This window comes from Eptatretus burgeri, chromosome 2, assembly GCF_056783735.1.
Source record: "Eptatretus burgeri isolate ZD-2024b chromosome 2, Ebu_testis_v1, whole genome shotgun sequence".
In the NCBI taxonomy this organism is placed as follows: domain Eukaryota; kingdom Metazoa; phylum Chordata; class Myxini; order Myxiniformes; family Myxinidae; genus Eptatretus; species Eptatretus burgeri.
In genome coordinates this window covers 90,681,153-90,702,273 of record NC_140962.1, presented here as the reverse complement: position 1 = coordinate 90,702,273, position 21,121 = coordinate 90,681,153, and the positions used below count along the sequence as shown (strand labels likewise).

The following is a 21,121-nucleotide window of genomic DNA, read 5'->3' as shown; positions in this document are numbered from 1 at the left end:
TATGGTCAGATTTGACCTGACAGTGATATCTACCTCTGTCACAGGAGGTCAGTGGCTAATGCTGATCCTTGCCAAGTCGTACTGACGACTTTTAAAACGTCGGTGATTTTTCCATGATCATGAAAAATGGATGGAATTCATGACTTTCAATGGAATGTAACATTCATGAGTGTACATTACATGTCTGCAACATTGAAAAAAAAAATCCCTGGGATTAGTGAGGAGCATCTGGGCACCATGCCAATAAGTCATGTTAACGCCACACCTTCTTTGAGTTGTGACATCATGCACAGTAGGCTTTGTACTCAAGTGATGGAGTTTTGTTTGCAAATAAAACTTAGTATTTGTTCTTAGCACTTGTTTGCTAGCAAGTTTAAAGTACTGGACAAAATTGATTGGAAACGGAAGGATTGTACATTATCTTAATCTTGAGTGGTGTGGTCCAATGATCTCTGATGCACCACACTGAGTGGGACAACTTAAGCAGCTCCCTTAGCAAGGCTCATGTTGGATGGTTTGCCATTTATTACCTTCCCAGCAGCAGTTAACCTGTTTAATTCTCAAAGGACACCGAGATCTTAAACATCCACCAATTAAAGCCGACATCCAGTTTAACAACCATGTGGGATGGCACAAACATTGATAAAAGCATGATAATTTCTTGCTGGATGGCATTCAAACCCAGGCAAAATAGTTAAGAGTATGTCTATTGTCCTGCACAACATATAGGTTTAATTAGTAGTATGTTCACTAAATTTATTGTCTAGAGTTCATGTTTGTAATTACACTTTGGGAATGTTTAAAACCATGAGTGTACAAGGGATATTGACTAACTGGAGCATAAACAAAGCCAATGAATACTCTGCTCATGTTACAACTGTATATCCAAGTCTTGATTGCTGGCACTAAAACTTTAACACTGGAGAAGTTTGTGAAATTGATCGAGTCATTCCACTGGTGGAAATGAGCCACCGAAAGCAAAATGTCAGTAATCACCGAAAGAATTCAGATGAGATTGCTAATAAAGGAAACCTGAAATGCACAATGAAAATTATGAAACCCTGAAGTCAAAAAATGTCAAAAGTATTTTTAACCACTCACCAGAAATCCAGTGTCCCTCTACACTCGTTTTAGTTCGAGTTAAGCAATCATTCGCTGTAGACGACTAATTATCCCATGTACAAAGGGAAAAACTGCTCGGTTTATGATCAAGGAACTTATTTAAATTGAATCGGAAAACGAGTTTCTCATGTTACTGGGTGAGGGTTGTGAATGTCCTGACCACCCTCCCACAGATCTGTCTGCCGCTCAAATAAAGTAGAAAATCATTCCAAGCAGGAGAGTTACGGTTAAGGACATACAGGCACAAATGGAAGGTAGATAAGGGAGAAACAACTTGAAAGTTTAACATGATCGATAGTCTTATACATCTTGTCTTTATTTAAATGTAATTATACACTTCATAAACTAACAGAAATCCACCTTTGAAACCTTTCAAAATATCTACTTATAGGGATGGGGGGGGGGGCTAAGTCTTGATCACTTGTTTCATGCTGATTCTTACTAACCCGAACTCAATTTAAAAAAAAAAAAAAAAAAAAAAAAAAAAAAAACCAATAACTTAAACATCAAAACCACATTTTATTACAAGAACTGAAACAGGAAATAAGAGCTTAAAACAGCAATTGAAGCACAAAACCTTGACAGAGTAATCACAAGCTTCTTATGTAAAGTTAGTTAAAATGTTTGATCAGTTATCATACTTTAATGAGTATTCCAAATGGGAAGGTAAACGTTAAAAAAAAGTCATTGGCCATCAGTTTGCTTCTTTACAGCCAATTACATAAATTTCATGGAAACATTTAAAAACAAATCAGTTTACATATCAGCTGAAATGGTATTTATGATGGTTGGCCTTTCACTGCTGCCTTCTTGGATGCAGGCTTGACTCGTCTCGATACAAAATTGGAGGATACCCTGGGAACCTTCTTTGGGGTCCGACGTACAGTCTTTTTGGCAGCTTGGCCGTTTGGTTCAACCTTTGCTGAGGCAACTTTCTGCTGCTTGGTCACTCTTTTCAACTTCACCACAGGAACAGCTTTGCCTTTTGCAGCCATTTTGTGATCCTGGAAGTGTGTGAATTCCATGGGGAGAGCAAAGATGCACGTCATACACACAAGACCCACATGTAAAAGCACGCATTTATAGCTAGGGGTGGGGGGGGGGGGAGGAGAGAGAAAAAAAACTTCAACCTGCTGGTGTTCTGGTCCAAGTGACATGATGCTACCAGATAGGAAATGAACAAACATGACAACCTAAATGCCAGCGACGTGCAAGACAAGACCTTACCGCGTCCTTGGTTGACGCCACAGCCTTGGTCTTGACACGTTTCAGACTTGCATTTTCCTTCTTCGCCTCTAAAAAGTTTCAGGAAGATTGCAATCGATGTTTGACATGGTATGTCAAAAAACAAATATTTGGAACGGAGTAAATTTCTCCTCACCGGTAGTTTGTTGGCGTTTGGCCACGCGAGGTTGCCGAGACTTCTTGTCCGGAGGTGTGGGCTTGGCAAGCTGGAGGGATGAATTTAGTTTAGTGCAGTGTATCCAAAATGTTTTCAAACATTAAATGAATCGTTGAACAGAACATTTACTCTGCCGCTGACTGGTGTGATAATTGACACAAATAGATCGGTTTTAAGCTTTAAGCAATCCAATACCAACAAAATGGTGGAAATGAACACCTTGATACATTCCCTCACCAACACTCATTTCACTCCAATTTCCAGCACACTTATCACTTTAATAGCACCATGTCAAAAGCAAAGGCACCAACACTCACTGCTGTTCAATAGGACCCATGCCTTGCTTACTGTAACTACATTACAGTATAGTAGGTGGTGGCATCTTCAGGTTTGAATTTCTTCAAGTAGCTTTTTTTTTTTTTTAAGAACAATGAGGTCCAAAAAAGGATTTGCAGACATCCTGCTGAAGCTTGCAAAATGAAAGCACGTTTAACAGTTTTTATAAGAGCTCATGGAGTGGAAAGGTAAAGCTTGCCAGCATATTTGAATGGAAATGAATGTAGGGAGTGAGTAAAATGGCATGGCTGGAGCAAAATTTCAACCTTGCAGATACAATACAGCACTTTGAAAATAAAGTAATCCATCCCAGAATGCTCAGCACACATGTGCAGAAACAAACAGTCTCCATAACACGTGACGGGTTGTTACCTAAAATAGCTTAAACAAAAAGACAGGAAACCTATGGTCCCCTCTGGTGAAACCAGAAGGGGACAACTCAAAAGTGACAAGGCATGGTACATCAAAGCCTGGACTTGCTAGTCTCATTCTACTTTCCCTTTTGTCTTTGAAGGAGACCGATCATGAAAGTCACTTCATCAAAAAGCTCATATGTGGACTGTTCTACATCTAGAACCCTCACACCCCAGCAATCATTACACAGGTTAAAGACTAGCTATGACATGAAAACATTTCCCTTGGAGTTCGAGTAAACAATACAATTTAAATCAGCACCATTACTGCCCTGCATAAAAAGGTGCAAAAAAACAGATTCCTGCAACAACAGACCAATCAGCCTTCTCTCAATCATCAGCAAGGTTATGGAATCAATCATCGCTTCAAACATTAAATCCTTCCTCTTCTCCCATGGCTTGATTTCCGATCATCAATTTGGAATTATTCCAGGTCACTCTACCCTGGATATGCTGCTTCTGCTCTCCCAACAATGGATGGAGGTCCTCAATGCCAGACAAGAGATCAGAGCCATATCCCTCGACACATCACGTGCTTTCGATAGGGTCTGGCACCCTGCCCTGCTCACCAAAATGTCTTCCAAGGCTATCTCCACTCATGGCTCGCAGACTTCCTCTCCTGTCACAGCCATGTGGCCCTAAATGGAGTTCTCTCATCCCCTCTTCCTGTCCAGGCTGGAGTTCCTCAAGGCAGCATTCTGGGCCCTGTTCTTTTTCTAATTTTCATCGATGATCTCTCAGACTCTGGAAAATCCTCTATCTCTTTCCTGATGACTCCACCCTCTGCCATACCATCTGTCATCTCAGACTGGCAAGCAGCAGCTTCTTCACACTGCAGATCTGGGTAAAATCACAAACAGGTCTAACACATGGAGCATGTCTCAATCCTGACAAATCTGTCTCCAAAAGGACTGCCTGACCACCCCCCCCCCCACCCAATCCTCCTCAACAAGTCCTTTCATTCAAGCTTCTGGATTTCACCATCTGCCATAATCTTTCCTGGAAAAGCCATCTCCAAGCCAGTTGGGCATCCTCCACCATGCAAAGTCCTTCCTCAGCCCACCTGACCACATACAAAGCTTTCGTCAGCAGCCTGATGGAGTACTATTCTCCCCTCTGGGCTAGTGCTCCTGCCTTCCACCTTTCTCGGCTTCACGCTGTGGAAACAAAGGCATTTCGGATCATTGGTATCTCCCACAGTGAGGCTGAGTCTTTGGGTCTCACTCTCACCGCAGGTAGGTCGGTGGTTTGTCTTCTTGTCTCCTCCAGCCTCTGCTCACCCTCCCCCCCCCCATTGTCTGCCATTTGTCCCCACAGCGCTCAAGGTACGCCAGCAACCCCCTCGTGGTTAAACTACCAAAACAAAGAATCACTGCTCACCTTCACCCTTTCATTACTCTTTTTTTTTTTCCCCTACTTTTGGAACAAACTCCCATTCTTCCCTCCAAGTCTTCAAAACAGCTGTTCACCACCTCTTATCTTCCCCCATCCAAAATCTTAATCTTTTCTACCCCCGTTAATCCACCTCCTTCAAATTCTCTGCTTTCCTTCTTTAAAGTCCTTGTAGTGTCCATCTTGTTTACCCCGTGTTCCCCATCCCTCTCCCTTCCGCAGATCGCGTGTCTATTCCCCACTGGTTTGTGCTTCCCTCTCTCCTGCTCCCCGTTATGCATTTTGTGTGTTAGCTTCTATACGAACCTTGACATATAAAATTTTAAGGTCATGTATCAATACATTGCATAATTAATCCAAAATGTACAGCATTAACAATGCTCTAAGCCCAGAGCTCACCTTAGACAGGTAAAGAAGACATCATGCAGAGTTGCAAAATCCTGTACTTTACTCCGTTTAAAGAACAGTAAAGTACTGCCGTCGGAACAGGAAGCGGATCGATGAACCAAAGTTTGAGAGACAGGTTTGGGACAAAACACATGGGTTGGCCCAGATGGAGAAATAAGGAAAGGGAAGAATTTTAAATGATTAGAAGTTTTTTTTAAAAGGAAGAAGCAAGTCTGTTTGGAGGCAGTGGACACTCAACAACTGGTTGTTGAAACACCCAGAATATCAAAAAGCTTTCAGTGGTTATTAATAATTATTCACGAACAACCGATTCATTCTCCATGAGTGTGGGAACATTCAGGTGATGAAGCCAGTGCAGTGGTTTAGCACATGAGACCTCATCAGTTTCCTCCACACATGAACATATTCCTTCTTATGCAGAAGCTGCCACTTAAAGTTCCTCAAATAGTGTGAAATGAAAAACAGAAAACCTCAACATCTCTGCTGTACCTAAAGAGAAAACATTATAGATTCTGTAAAACGATGCTCGAACCTATGGCAATGAGGGTTCGATTCCTTTTGAAATTTAGGACACTTGCCAAAAAAAAAATTCTATATATACATATACATATACACACATACACACATACACACACACCTGTAAAAGTAGGTACAGTAAGGATTATACCAGTATTATAATAGTGGTGCTAGAATTCACTTAAGTTTGGCAAATTATACCAGGCAAACAGTTTGAGGGATTAATATGTTTATTATTAATATGCTTGTATATAAATCAATAAAATACGTTTTGTTTTTCATGACTGTGTGTATATATACACAGTCATGAATGAATATATATATATATATACACACAAATAAATAATCGCACATATCCAAAAGGGGCCAAACTGGTTCATAAAACTGAGGGTCTCATTTGAGAAAATGGAAGGACTCAAAAATAAAAACTAAATAAAGGGAACGATGATTTGAAGGGTTGTGGCTTTTTTTATTTTTATTTTTTAAGAGGGGGAATAAGTTGAAGCTGAGAGCTGGGGGTGGGGGGGGGAGAGGGGGCTAGCGAGGCACCCAACGGGAAGGGTGGTGGAGGGGGGCACGCGAGGTAACCAACGGGAAGGGTGGTGGAGGGGGCACGTGAGGCACCCAACGGGAAGGGTGGTGGAGGGGGGCACGCGAGGTAACCAACGGGAAGGGTGGTGGAGGGGGCACGCGAGGTAACCAACGGGAAGGGTGGTGGAGGGGGCACGCGAGGTAACCAACGGGAAGGGTGGTGGAGGGGGCACGCGAGGTACCCAACGGGAAGGGTGGTGGAGGGGGCACGCAAGGTACCCAACGGGAAGGGTGGTGGAGGGGGCACGCGAGGTACCCAACGGGAAGGGTGGTGGAGGGGGCACGCGAGGTAACCAACGGGAAGGGTGGTGGAGGGGGGCACGCGAGGTACCCAACGGGAAGGGTGGTGGAGGGGGGCACGCGAGGTACCCAACGGGAAGGGTGGTGGAGGGGGGCACGCGAGGTAACCAACGGGAAGGGTGGTGGAGGGGGGCACGCGAGGTACCCAACGGGAAGGGTGGTGGAGGGGGGCACGCGAGGTACCCAACGGGAAGGGTGGTGGAGGGGGGCACACGAGACATGTCATGTTCATCCCTTTTAAAACATTTTAACGAGTAGTGGGAGCAGCACACCTGTACTGCAGCCTAACCGCATGTCGTCGTGCTGTCCTCCCATTGGGGCCACTGCACACAGAGTCCATTTGGTCATGGTCACAGCACCGGGGCCCGCGGTATTCTTTAAAGATGCCGTGGAAATATAATTGGTTCATGGGACAACCGGCTTTAAAATGCAATACACCACCATTCACCACTCAAACACATTTACTTTGTATCGGCACTCGCATCGAAACCCGAACCCGAGTCGCAGGAATCGCACAGCACCTTGAATCGTCCGTTGATCGTGGAGTTCCCCAAGCCGGAGCCGGCGGGTCGGACGAGCGTTCCGCTTCCCAGGGAGTTCCGCAAACACCGCTTCAGGGGACCCTGGATCCGCGCGGGCCCCACCTCGGGGTACTTGGTGAGGATGTGCGCGCGAATCGCTTGGAGTGAGGCACCCTTGGTCGACTGCACACTCCGAATGGCTTCACTCACCATCTGCATGGTGCTGGGAACACGAGGAGCCTCGACTTTGCCCGTGTCCGAGTCGCCAAACACATCCCGGGTTCGGTCTCCTCGCTTCCGAGACATATGGCGGATGTGCTCAAGGACTTCGGGTTCGCGGCTCTTTCACCAGCGAGCTGGGATCTCTGGGATCGGACCTGAGGAACTTCATCGTCGTCGTGACCCTCAGGGCCGCCTTTAACACAGCCTTGGTACCGCAGGTGTGCCTGGTTACCTGCACGTGCTGCACGTGACAATTATTTAATTAATTACACTGCGGGTCAGAGAGCAAGATGAGGTGTTTGGGTCTCTGTTTTGGTTGTTTGTGTGGTGGTGGTGGTGGTGGGGTGGGGGGGGGGGGTTTCCTCGAGGTGGAGCGACGACCGGAGGGTGCTTCTCGGTGTTTCCGGTATTTGGTATTATCTACAGTCCGATGTTCTTTTTTGATTTGTCGTTGGTTGTTAAGGGGTCAAAGTTCGCGCTTGGTGATCCCCATGAGGTGCGACTAAATGGAGCGGGAGCGGGAGAGGACGACCGGGTGTGCCCTCCGCAATGAGTTCGCCGGCGGTGGTTGGTGACCCGAATAACAAGAAGATCCGTTCCTTCAAATTTGGTCACAAACCCTATTTAAATAATTGGAAAACGGGACAGAGACACAAACATTGATTTTACATGTTTATCGAGTCGGTATCGATGAAAGGAGCCATTTACATTTTCTTCAGTACATCGAGTCGGCTTACTTACCCAGATTTACCTCCACCACCGAAGGCGGAAGGACGTTGTGTGTGTGTGTGTGTGTGTGTGTGTGTGTGTGTGTGTGTGTGTGTGTGTGTGTGTGTGTGTGTGTGTGTGTGTGTGTGTGTGTGTGTGTGTGTGTGTGTGTGTGTGTGTGTGTGTGTGTGTGTGTGTATACATTTTCTTTCGGCTGCTCCCTTTAGGGGTTGCCACAGCGGATCATCCGTATGATCCGCATAGTGATTTGGCACATGTTTTATGCCGGATGCCCTTCCTGACGCAACCCTGGTCGCCTCTAACGACACAGGGATATGGTACACTTATTTTAACCGGGGTATACACCGGCCCAGTATACTGGTACTCATTTCGCCGACCTCGGAAGGATGACAGGCTGAGTCAACCCCCTGGTGTATTAATTCAGTGGCCCAACGGGACTTGAACTCAGGACCTTTTGGATCCCAAGCCGCTGCCCCAACCACTGTGCCATCACCAGGTATATATGTATATATATATATATATATATATATATATATATATATATATATATATATATATATATATATATATATATATATATATATATATAGTGATCGCTGGACTACCGTTATTCTCAGGATTTCCGTCTGTATGTATGTAATGGACAGCTCTGGAGGCCAGAGGAGTCAACCGATTTTGATGAAACTTGACTGGTAGGTTCATACCAGTATCTAGTTGTATGCTTTCAAGCACCGTTGCTATGGACACCACCGTTGCCTAGCAACGGGACTTTGAAATTTTTTAAAAATCCGAAAAAAAATATTTTTTTTGACTCAAAAATCGGCTTACTCGCTTTTATGCGCACTATAGTCAACCTCTTTGTCAAAAATTTTCAGTCTGATCCGTCAAAAACTGCATGACTAGTATGCAATTATATAGCGACCACCCACGTCGCCTACCGGCTTGTCGGATGTATTGGATTCGCTATATATGCCAGATATCCCTTATTGTCGGGTTTTCCGTGTGTGTGTGTGTGTGTGTGTGTGTGTGTGTGTGTGTGTGTGTGTGTGTGTGTGTGTGTGTGTGTGTGTGTGTGTGTGTGTGTGTGTGTGTGTCTCTGTGTCTGCAACGTGAGGCTCCACAGCACAAACCAGCAAACCGATTTCGATGAAACTTTGCAAACATGTGCAGTATTTCATGGGAATGTGCACGTTTGAATTTTCTTGCCTATACTTAGCAACCACCCATTGCTGTGCAGCGGCCGAAAAACCACGTACAGTATTTTCAATACTTGTCCTTCAGTTTTGAATGTAGAGAAGCGAGACTTTGGAATTAAACACTTCGAGATATTTAGAAAATTTTACTCAAGCCGATTTTTAATTGAGGTTTTATTTTTCAAATGGTAGTCCTTCAAAAATAGGGTGTCTATTTACTGTCTTTTTATGAGGGGTGCCAGTTGGCAAAATACACAATAGGAAAAATCTTGCCAGGCAGAGGTACAATTGTATGTGAACCAATACGTCTTGGCAATGAATCTTCGTCAGTGGATCGGTCAGAATGAAAAGCATAGTATCCAGCGCTTCGATCCTAGTGAATCCCTCGTCGCCTACCGGCTTGTTTTCCTGTTTATCACTCCACCAACGTTCTCAAGTATTATTTTATCCTTTCATGACACTCACAAAGATTTTTCTGAAAATTAATTTATAATGAGAAAAAGGGGGATTTTATCAATCAGGTTTGGGAGCCACACTTAAGTTCTTAAAGAGATGCAGGTTGCTGACCACCGGGTTAAAGCTTCCAAAGGTTCGGGCACGAAGAGGGTTTTCTGCTTCTTCTTTTTTTGAATTTTAATGGTGCTTTCAGAGCCGGCAGGTTCTATACACTCCACACACCTGAACGTGATCAAAATCGTTTATTATCCCATCGAGTGTAAAGAAATTTAAATGGATTTCGCACACTCCTTCAGGAATTTTAGTACCGGCTTGCATAGTTGAGGGTGCTTCTAGTTCATCTGCCTCAACGCCCCCAGTAGATCCCACACCTTGATCCCCATTACTCCTACTTTCTGTGCAAGACGCCGCCTGGGTCCTTCATGAAGAGGGAAATTTAGGAATAAATGATTCAGATCTTCGGGTTTCCTGCACGTGTCACAAAACCGCATTGGGTGGCACCCAATTTTATACAGGTATGAATTGAGGTGGCAGTGCCTGAGTCTTAGCCAACCAAGAGTGACCTGGTCTCTCTGGGAAAGCATGGGAAGGTTAACTGGAGGTACCACATCCGGATGCACAGTGTGACAGAATCTTCCTTTCGTGCTGGATTCCCACTGAAATTGCCATTTTTTTTCTCAATCTGGCCCTTGGCCAGACTAATAATTTTGGATGGTCCGAGGGGGATTTGGGTGACATTTTCCAGTTTAAGGGCATGCTTAGCCACTATATGACTGGTCTCATTTCCACCATTGCCGACATGACCAGGGATCCAGCACAGGTCGACCACCAGACCCCTCAGTAGATGATTAATGGGGTTTCTGGGTCTACCCATTCAAATGAATGGGGAAAAAAAGGAAAAACTTTCTGACTCAAGTGCCAAAAGCTCAAAATAGGAGACTGATTTTCTCCCCACCTATCCCCTTCCCTCCCATACAAGCAAATGTAAAAATGAGACTCATTTCCTCTCCCTCCCGTACAAGCAAATGTAAAATTGAGACTTACTGATTAAAGCACTTCTTCTCTTTTATATTTTCATTCCACTCAAAGAGCGAACCAATGAATATTTGCCCATGTTATACTTTAGGGAATAACTTAATTTTCTTGTAGCATTCATTTCCATCGAGTATATTCACAAAGATTACTTCGGAACTTGGTTCTTGGTTTAAGTGTCTTTGTTGAGCAGAAATGAAATGATGAACTTCTCTCAATGCTCTTATTTGACCACCTCCTGAGCCACATATCATTTTAAGATTGTAGTAAATTGTTTTTTCATTGTTCAGTTGATAATCATCAAAGTTTTCAGTCCATTCAAGGATATTCATTTTTTTTTCTTTACATCCTCCAACTTATTTGTAATCAAATTTAGCCGCTTATTTGTTTTATTTACTTTACCCTGGTTATTCTTCAATAAGACTTATTTGGTATTTCTGACATTCTTTATGTTTTGCTTTTAAATACCAAGGCTGATTACATCTCCACTCTTTGGTTTGGTTATTGCTTGGTTCTATCATTTATAAATCAGTAAAAAGACAGCAATAGCCTGTTAAAATTCCCAACCCAATATAACTTAACACTCGTCTAACCATAAGGGAGATTATTCATTCCAAATAATTTTAGAGATTATTCTCTAAAATATATCTTTTATCATCAAAAGCTCCTAATGCTTTCTTATTTATCTCTTCTGTATATAATTGATGCTTATAACTTCTTATTGTATTCATTTTTCTGTACTCTTCCTTCTTTAAGGTTAAACAGTTGTAATAATGTTTAAAGTTTATTGTTTCCTTGATTATATTTTTCTTTATTCCTTTTCGCTTCTAATCACACCTTTCAATGTTATTATTATCAATATACGTAAAAGCATAAGACTTTGATCTCAATCCTATAAATTCACTCATGACCTTCCCACCCAATTCATCTTTAAACTTACCAATAACCTTTTTATTCTTTGATGAAAACAACACATCACCTGACTTGTAATTACTTGTATCATATATATTAATATTATCAATCATATGCTCATATACATCACTTGTCTTAATTTCTAATATAAAACTATCTGTATCCATATATAACAATGACACATTATCCTTATACTTTGATTTTAAATTATTATAGTAATAGTTATACATTAACGACTTTGACAAGTCAAGATTGGATGTTCCTATATAAATAGGTTTATCCATTTCAATACTCTTTTTTTTTTTCAAATGAATAGCACAAAAGTTCTCTGAAAACACCTCTGCTCATTCAAAACTTGGTCTATTAATTAATTTTGAAGCCTGTTTCCAAGATGTTGCAAGTCTTGTGTTTTGTTGATTCATCCAATTTTTTTGAGAGGAAACAACCAATTCTTTTTAGCATCCAATTTAGTAATTTAGTAGCATCCAATTCTTTTTGAGAGGAAACAACAATGTCTTGTAAAACTTTTTCATAATGTTTTTCTTTAACCCATTTAAGTTTTCCATAAGGTAAAGATTGAGACTTACCCCACCCATTCTAACATTTTCCATCGTCTTTCCAAATACAGTATTATTCATGAATTAATAAAAGTCCTTCTCAAAATCTGTTTTTGCTTCTGTTCTCCTTTTTTGTATTAACATCAATATAGTTCTTTAACCAATGACTGTTTAAATTTCAAAATCCTATGAAATTTCCTCACTCTCAAGCCAGCAGATAAATATTGTCTCAAGTTCCTTTGATGCAAAACATAACTTTCTTTATCATTTAATGTAGTAAGTAGTTTTTCTGGAGATTTACCTTTTATATTAAATGACTGTTGGTAATCACTTAGCCATTCTTTTCTTGGACTTTCTTTATCAGGGGCATAAGGTAGGTCTTTATGTTTGTGATTCAAGTTCTTCTGGATATTTTAAATCAAACTCAAAATAATATCTAAGTTCAGCTTCATCAAATTCTTTTTGAGAGGAAACAACAATGTCTTGTAAAACTTTTTCATAATGTTTTTTTTTAACCCATTTAAGTTGTCCATAAGGTAAAGATTGAGACATAGCCCACCCATACAAATTGTTAGCATCATAATACATCAGGTAAGAGTTGTCCTCATTCTTATAATAATCAGGAAGATATTTGTTATTTGCTTTAGCATATGTCTTGGAACACACTTGAGATATTCCTCCTCTTTTAGCCTTCTCTATCATTAAAAGCATATCTATATCACTGATTAATTCCAAATTATGTTTTGTCATTTTTAACATTGCACTCCAAGCCAAACCATGGGCCATGTAATAGTGAGCGAGGTCTAATCCATAAGAATTTTTATTATGACGCTGTTCTAAAAGTTTCAAACACATCAGCCAATAACAATACATCAGTTTTAAGATACAAATCATGATATTCTTGATATTAAACTTCTCCCAAACCTTTTTAGCTTGTGTATAATCTCTATTAGAAATATGAGTTTTATTCAACTTGCTATAGAAACTTTCCCTTGAAGGAAGTTGTGTTTCTTTAAAGTTCTCAAATGAATCCATGTAGTCATATGGATATATTCCCTTTTGTGATAAGAGATCAATCTCTTCTTGATTTGAGAAATGTGATTTAAGATTCGGTAAGTTTTTAATATTTGATGCTAAGTTAGATAATGGACTTGCCATAAACTTGTATGTGTCAAGAAATTTGATATGGGTTATAGGGGATGTATGAATTGTTTTTGTGAATGAGATGTATTTTTGATCTGTGTTAGGAATGGCAGAAATATCTCCAGATGTCTTTGAAAGTTCATTTATAAATAGATGTGTCATAATGAGCGTTGTTGTGAAGAAAGACAGGAATAAAGTTTGGGGGCTTGTAATTAAGATTACAATGGGAATGAGCTGGACCTCTACATTTTCCAGTAGGATGACAATGATCCTTAACTTTGACCTCTCTCTCAATTTTCTCCTCACAAATATGACAGATACTGTTCTTTCTAAATTCCTTTTTCTCTCCCTTTGTTAATGACATTGGTTTATAGGTTTTAACCATTCTTTCTCTGTCTTATACAGTCTTTTTCCAATCGTCTTACAAACTCCTCTGATGCATCTTCTCCTCTATAAAGTTATAACTTGTTGTATTCATCACCAACAGATGATTTGATATAATAACAGATACCACAAGGAGTATGTTTTTGATATATATTTGTGTATGATTTATTTGGATTTGGAAAAACAGTATCTATCTTTTCAAGGATAATTTCAAAATCAGCATATATCACAAACTGATGTTTTATAGATTTGTTAAAATCTTTGAATGATGTGTTTGAACCTGCTTTTGGTAAATTGATTACGGTTGATTCATGATTACTGCAATATTTTGAATGTTGATTTAATCGTTCCTTTGTGTGAAAGGAGTTGAGATCTCTTACAAGGATATGTTTTACATTTTCTCTTGTATCGTTGTGATTTGGTTAATCTTGATAAATTTTTGATGAAAGCATAATGTGATTTTTCCTTTGAAGTAAAGTAAAGTAAAGAAGGTCAATGTGTGTTTCATCATTTTTATAGTTGTTTGAAATTTATAATATCTGAACTTTGTTTGTATCTGTTAATCCATATACATTAACAGATAGATTATTCATTTTCTCAAATTTAGGAATATCTCTCAATGACATTGGAAATTTTAACTCTTTAAAATATACTGTATTCTTGTATTTCTTATAATGTTCAACCCTTTCAGGTTTCCATTGTGGAGAATGTAAGTGAGTAAGAACAGGCCATAGAAAACATTTATTATCTTAGTTTTGAATATTAACAACCACTTTCTTAAGTTTTATCTCTTTTGGTAAATCGATATAAGAAGAAGCTTGAAGAGGATCTGATTTTAAGATGTATATATCTAAAAATATTATTTTTGCAAGAGCAAATCAACTACCTACTACAGTGTTATCAATATCTTGTTCTTGTCTCTGGAGTTCATCGTAAACATCACATCTTACAAAATCTTGAAATGATGACATAAAGTGAGGGTTTGTCCTCATATAGGGAGTAGTTTCATCACCTTATCTTACCATATTCAATTTTACTCCCATATAAAACTTAAAAGTTTTCATTTCACTTCATGTGTTTTTAATTATAGTTTCAATACTTTGTTTAACCATGTCAACAGCTTCCATGATTGGAGATGGTCCAGGGTCTTGAAAGCAAAACAATCTTATTTTTATATGCCCTTGAAATACCCCATCAGTGTTTTCAATGGAGAATTTAGTGGCACCTTCCCTTTCTTCATTATTCTTGTGTTTGCATGATTGAAGGTGTTTATTATAATTTTTTTTTAAAGAATATCATTATCACATCTATCACAATGTTTTGTTTCTTGGTCAAGTGGAGATATTTGTCTGAAAAGACTGATGGTGTGTTTGTTGGTTTGAAGGTGTTTTTTTATAATTTATATTCATGATTACAAACATCGCAGTACGTTTTATTCACCATATTTATGTCACAAAACTTTGATATCCTGGTGTTGGCGCAGTGGTTAGGGCAGCGGCTTGGGATCCAAAAGGTCCTGAGTTCAAGCCCCGTTGGGCCACTGAATTAATACACCAGGGGGTTGACTCAGCCTGTCATCCTTCCGAGGTCGGCGAAATGAGTACCAGTATACTGGGCCGGTGTATACCCCGGTTAAAATAGGTGTACCATATCCCTGTGTCGTAAGAGGCGACCAGGGTTGCGTCAGGAAGGGCATCCGGCGTAAAACATGTGCCAAATCACTATGCGGATCATGCGGATGATCCGCTGTGGCGACCCCTAACGGGAGCAGCCGGAAGAAGAAGAAGATTTATGTCACAAAACTTTGCTGAAAATAAAATTTTCTTGATGAACATTTCATTTACTTTATAGGTGAATCTGTGCTTAAAACAATTTTATCCTCCAACTTTTTTCACTTAATAAATACAATGTATCAAGACACAAAAGACAAGTTTCAATAAATCAATTTCTTCATTTGTAAAAGATACTGAGAAATATGTCGAGGATGTAAAATTTAATAAAGATAAATATAACAACTATTGGATAAAAACAATTATGGTGAATAATATGAGTTCTTCAATTTCCTTCAGTGAAAGGGCTTTTAGTATATCTGGAAGAACATCAATTGACGTAGTTCCAACAAAAGTTTCTCCTCTCCTTCTGGCAATATATTCAAAACTAGAAAAAGCAATGAAACAAGAAAAAGTATCAAAAATGAAAAACCTCATGGTTGAAACTTTAGAAAGAAAAGATAAGACCATCTGTAATATGCAAGGAGAAATTTGTATTTTTTTCAACAACCCTAAAGATGTAAATCCTGATGAAATAAAGGATGTTAATATATCAGGTGAAATGACATTTCGTTCAATAGTAGTTAAGGAGCATTTTAAAATTACCTTTAATATATAAAACGTGGTCGTTGAATCTGTTAATGAAAAAAAGTATAGAGATATAGATGGTAATGTTTTTTTTTTCTACTAATTAAATACGAGTCATTATTCAACTGAAGATTTTGAGGATTATGAGAGTGATGATAGTATCTTTGTTGGAACAGAAGACAGTTATGATACCAAGAGTTTGTGTTCAAGCGAAAGTTATGAAAGTAGTTTTATCAATGATTGTGAAAGCACAAATGAAAGTACTGAAGATGATCCTGAAGATGAATTTTATTTGAAGTAAAGTTTTACTTTATAAATATGAATAGTTTACTAGATTTTGAGCCTCTTGAATTTCCTGATTCTCCACATGACAAATTTGAGAATTGTCCTGCGAAAGAAAGATGGGGATTAAACACAGTCAAAAGCCTATAAACAATGTATGTTCTGTGATTATCTTATAATTAATGATAATAAAAATATAAAAAGGAATACAATTCTTTTAGATTTACACCAAAAATGAATTACTTTACGAGATTGATTAGAGAAATGAATGTAAAGTATGAGGGTGATAACACACCTTTCCTTACAATGGAAGAAACTGTGAACGTATTAGAGAAATGTTCAAAGGATTGTTGTTATATATTATTCACGATTGCCATTTTTAGGGAAATATCAACACAAGATATTGTATAAATAAAATAATGAATTATCTTGAAATTAAACCCGAACTTCGGATAAAATATAGAGTTTCGAAAAAAGCCAATAATAAATTAAATAACCTGTTTTCCAAATATATAAATGAATTTTCATTTTTTACCCATTTGGGAAAATAAGATAAAATTTAACAACCATAAAAAGCTTCCAAATTGATAAAGATGTCTCATAGTTAGTTCAAGTGGATGTGGAAAAACCAGATTACTTTTAGAGATGCTCCTTACTCCCAACTTTTTAGATTATGATAATTTAATAATTTTCACAAAGTCAAGTTTTCAACCTGAGTATCCACTACTCTCACAAGGTTTTAATGCTGGTCTTCAAAAAGAAGATATAATTGGTTTATTTAAACTTCAAAACAAACTAAATGATTACAACATTGAAGATAAAATACAACTATTTTGTGATACACAAGAGATATAAATAGAAATAAAAACCAATAACTTGTAATCTTGGTGATAATACGGATGATATAGCTTCTCCCCAAGATTTGGATAAATCAAAAAAGCACCTCGTTATCTTTTATGATTGTGTTAATGAGAGAAACCAAACTGTAATGGATAGTCATGGCACAAGAGGGAGACATTCTTCTTCTAATTGTATTTATCTTGGTCAATCATACTTTCAACTCCCTCGGCGCTCAATTAGAAACAATGCTAATACTTTTATTTTATTCAAGTTAAATTCAATAGATATATGCAATTTTTGGAGAGAAAATTGTTCTACATTGTCGTAAAAAAGGAATTTGGGGATTATATGAATCACACGACTGAAAAATATAAATATATTGTTGTGAAACAAGATGAGATATGAAGGGATATTTTTTTTTATATACAATTACATATATAAATGACAACTATTATTAGAAATCTTGTGGGTAAATCTGCTTCTGGAAAAAAAAAAAACTTTCATAAATCAAGATTTTTGTATAGTACAAATGAGAATATTTAAAATTTGCTTTAAAAGCACCACGTCGTTCGTATTGTATCAACAACTAGAGCAATAAGACCTGGAGAAGTAGAAGGTGAAAATTATTACTATATTTCAGTGGAGGAACACATGCGATTGAGGAATGAAGGTCAAATATTTGAGGAGGTTTCTCTTTGTACAACAAAATATTCACATTGTAAAGTGAGTTAAAGAAACTAAAATCTGGTGGTCTTGGGATATTAGAAACGAATCCAGAAGGAATGAGACAAATTATTAAACATCTGAGTGGTAATGGGGTTAAGATGTTATCATTCGGTTTTGATGTTGATGAAGAAACTCAACGCAAATGTATGAAAAGCAGAGACACAAGTATTAGCGAAGAAGAAAGTACAACTCGTATTAATGTTAATAAATAATTTGATAAAATATTTAAAGAAAAGGATTTATTTGAACACATATACTTTAATGATAAAGAAAAGGAAAATTTTCCTGTTGACCTTCATAATTCAGTGAATGATATTTTCCAATAAATAAGTGGATGTGAAAGAAAGAGCAAGGAGATTTAAGGAGCATCAAGAGTTGGTTTCAAAAGTTGTAAAACAACAGGAAGACATAAAGAAGAAACGCAGACAGAAACTAACGGCTGAAGAAGCATTTGAAAGAAAACGAGAGAAATTTTTAAAACCACTTTTAAAAACTTCCCAAGAAAAAATTTATAGATGCTTCCACAGATCCCACAATCGAATATACTCTTAAAAAAAAACTTCAAATGTTAAAAGATTTCGGTCAAATGACTAGGAAAGAATTAGAGCATATAGGAGAATTAGAATATGATGATGAAGGATTATTTCAACAACTGAAAGAGATCAATCAACCCTCTGATGATGTTGTGAATGCTCTTCAAAACAATGAATATTCAATAGATTCAAAAACCATAGCAGGTCTCATTCCAACAGAACAACCAGCAATATTCCATCTTGCTAAAAAGAAAAGGTATTGATATTTAATGATGAATTAAGGTTCTTGAGTTCTGCTCAACCCACTGTTAAACTAACCCCAAGGTTAATGTTTCTTCTAACAAAAGATGGAAAACAAGGTTCAACTGTGAGGGATGCATCAAAGTATTTTGATAAACCATTGGATATGAAAAATAAGGATGATAGAGTATATATTGATCTGCTGGACACTCTTCATTATAGGGTTAGTCTATCTGGTAAAAGTAGGAAGAATGAGAAGGAGAAACACATTATTCAGGCTTTAAGTATCCTTGGTTCAGGTGTTGGTTTTCTTCCAAATGACCCATCACAATGAGTTAATAGACTGTTATTGCTGTTAGGTAGTAAGAAGGCTGGAAATAACAATTGTTTTAACGAAGCATCAGCCATTTTAGACCAGTTGATAAACATGAAAATAATGAATAAATGTCAATACAAAGACATTTTATCCCTTATTAAATAAGATGAGAAGCACAATCCTTAGTTTTATTTTCACAACAATCGACCACACATCTTCCTTCCCATACCCACGACAACATGACGCAACAAAAGAATTTGAGTCGTCTTTATTGTCAATGGAAACTTATAATACCTTATTTAATATCACCGAGAAAAATGACAAGTTTAGTTATAATCCGGGAAGTAGATACAAAACGATAAGTCTCATCCGGAGCATATGAGATTTCTCAAATATCTTCCGAAATTGTTCGTCTTATGAAAGAACAGGGTGATGAACCAAAAAGTATTGTTATAGATATTCAAAAACATACTTCAAAATCAACGATTAAACTTAAAAATAACTACAAGGTTGATTTCACAATTGATAATTCATTTAGAGAGTTATTGGGTTTCTCCTCAAAAAAGATTGAAACTAATGGGATGTTTTACAGTGATAATGTCATTCAAATATCCTCAGGAATAAATTTGGTGTTAATTCACTGTGATTTGATTGATGGTGCTTATAATGATGGAATAAAAACAAATACAATATTTTCATTCAGCGCATACTCAACCCCAATTGGTTATAAATTCAATATGGAACCCAAAAATCTGGTTTATCTTCCTGTGTCAGGAAAAACCATATATACAGAGTAAATTTTAGGATAACCGACCAAGATAATCGCATGATTTCTTTTAATGGAAAAATTATATCCATCAGAATTCACTGACATGAAGTTTTCCAATAAATAAATACGATGGTTATTGTGAGGAGACACGAGTTGGGAAAATATAAAATAATTACAGGGGATGGGATGTTCCTTTCCCCATACTACAAGGGTGAAGGTATGTATCTTGGTAGAGGATACTATAAACCTAAGAGACAAAGGTGTGTCGGACATCAATTTAGAAAAAAAGGAGATGGGATAATTGATACTGTAATGGGTATTAGTTCAACTATTCTTAAACATAAAGACCTAATTGGTTCAACCGCTTCTGCTGTGGGAAATGTAGCGGGTGATATAAAGAGTATAAAAGATTCCCAAAAGGAATCCAATAAATTGCAAACAATAAAATAAATTAAGAAAGGAAAAACTCGGTTGTCTCCCCAAGAATGACAGAAAATAATTCAAATACTTGGGTCAGGGTTTCAAAAGTTTTAACATCTTTTTTTCCTAAATAAATACAAGTATGGAAGCAATTGATAGTATCTATGATTTGGATGATACCATTGTCATCTCAAACTCTACTAAAAAAGAAGACAACTTCAAGGTAAATGCAATAACTGGAACAGACTGGAATGCTAATGGAACAAAAAGGTTTGAAATATGTAATCAATAAACTTATTTGAATCCAGCCGAAACTTTCTTGTTGTGTAAATTTACATTCACTAAGGCTGCAAATAACACAAACGCTACACTCATAAATTATTTATTCTGGAAAATGTTTGATAGTGTTCGTTTGTACATTGGAACACAAGAAGTTGAAGCAGTTGATTATGTCTCTGCTACATCTGAAATGATGAAATTTACACTATATTCATTTTGTGATGGAATGGGAAAGGGGGCTGTCGAAGGTTTTATTCCTGATATGTCAACGGGAACAAACACAGACCCTGGATATAGTCAAAGGAAAGGAATGTATAATGATGATACAAAAGCAGGTAATAGTTTTACTGTGGCAGTTCCTCTTAAATGCATATTTGGATTTTGTAATCATGATAAAGTTCTGTATGGTCTTAAAATTAGATTTCAACTGCAAAGGAATGATAATGAAAATAGATTGCTTTTTGGTGTGGCTAATGCTTTTGCTGCTCAGAATAAATTTCTAATTGATGAAATTAGTTGGTGAATATACTCCTAATCTTAAAACAGAAGATGTATTGAATAGAAGACTTAACTCAAAGAAGCCACTCAATGTATCATACCTTAAAAGAAGATGCCAACACGTTAAACTCAATCAAACCACTTACACGTGGAATTTGGGTGTTCTGGAAGGAAAGCCACGATATCTGGCTCATTTTTTTTTTTAAACCATATGGTGATACGGCTATTGATA

The 21,121-nt window shown here is 37.9% G+C and overlaps 2 protein-coding genes across 2 annotated transcripts in view; one reads left to right on the top strand and one right to left on the bottom strand.

Annotated features, from left to right (window-relative positions):
• Positions 1–21,121, top strand: part of NAA10 (N-alpha-acetyltransferase 10, NatA catalytic subunit) — a 164,178-nt gene that overhangs the window by 46,450 nt on the left and 96,607 nt on the right. The window lies entirely within an intron of this gene.
• LOC147032546 (uncharacterized) lies at positions 579–7,558 on the bottom strand. The gene is made up of 4 exons (XM_085870277.1): positions 7,002–7,558; positions 2,504–2,573; positions 2,350–2,417; positions 579–2,126 (listed from the first exon to the last, which is right to left on the bottom strand). Exons 1-4 carry the CDS (start codon positions 7,305–7,307, stop codon positions 1,902–1,904), a joined length of 669 nt encoding a protein of 222 aa, XP_085726403.1. The 5' UTR covers positions 7,308–7,558; the 3' UTR covers positions 579–1,901.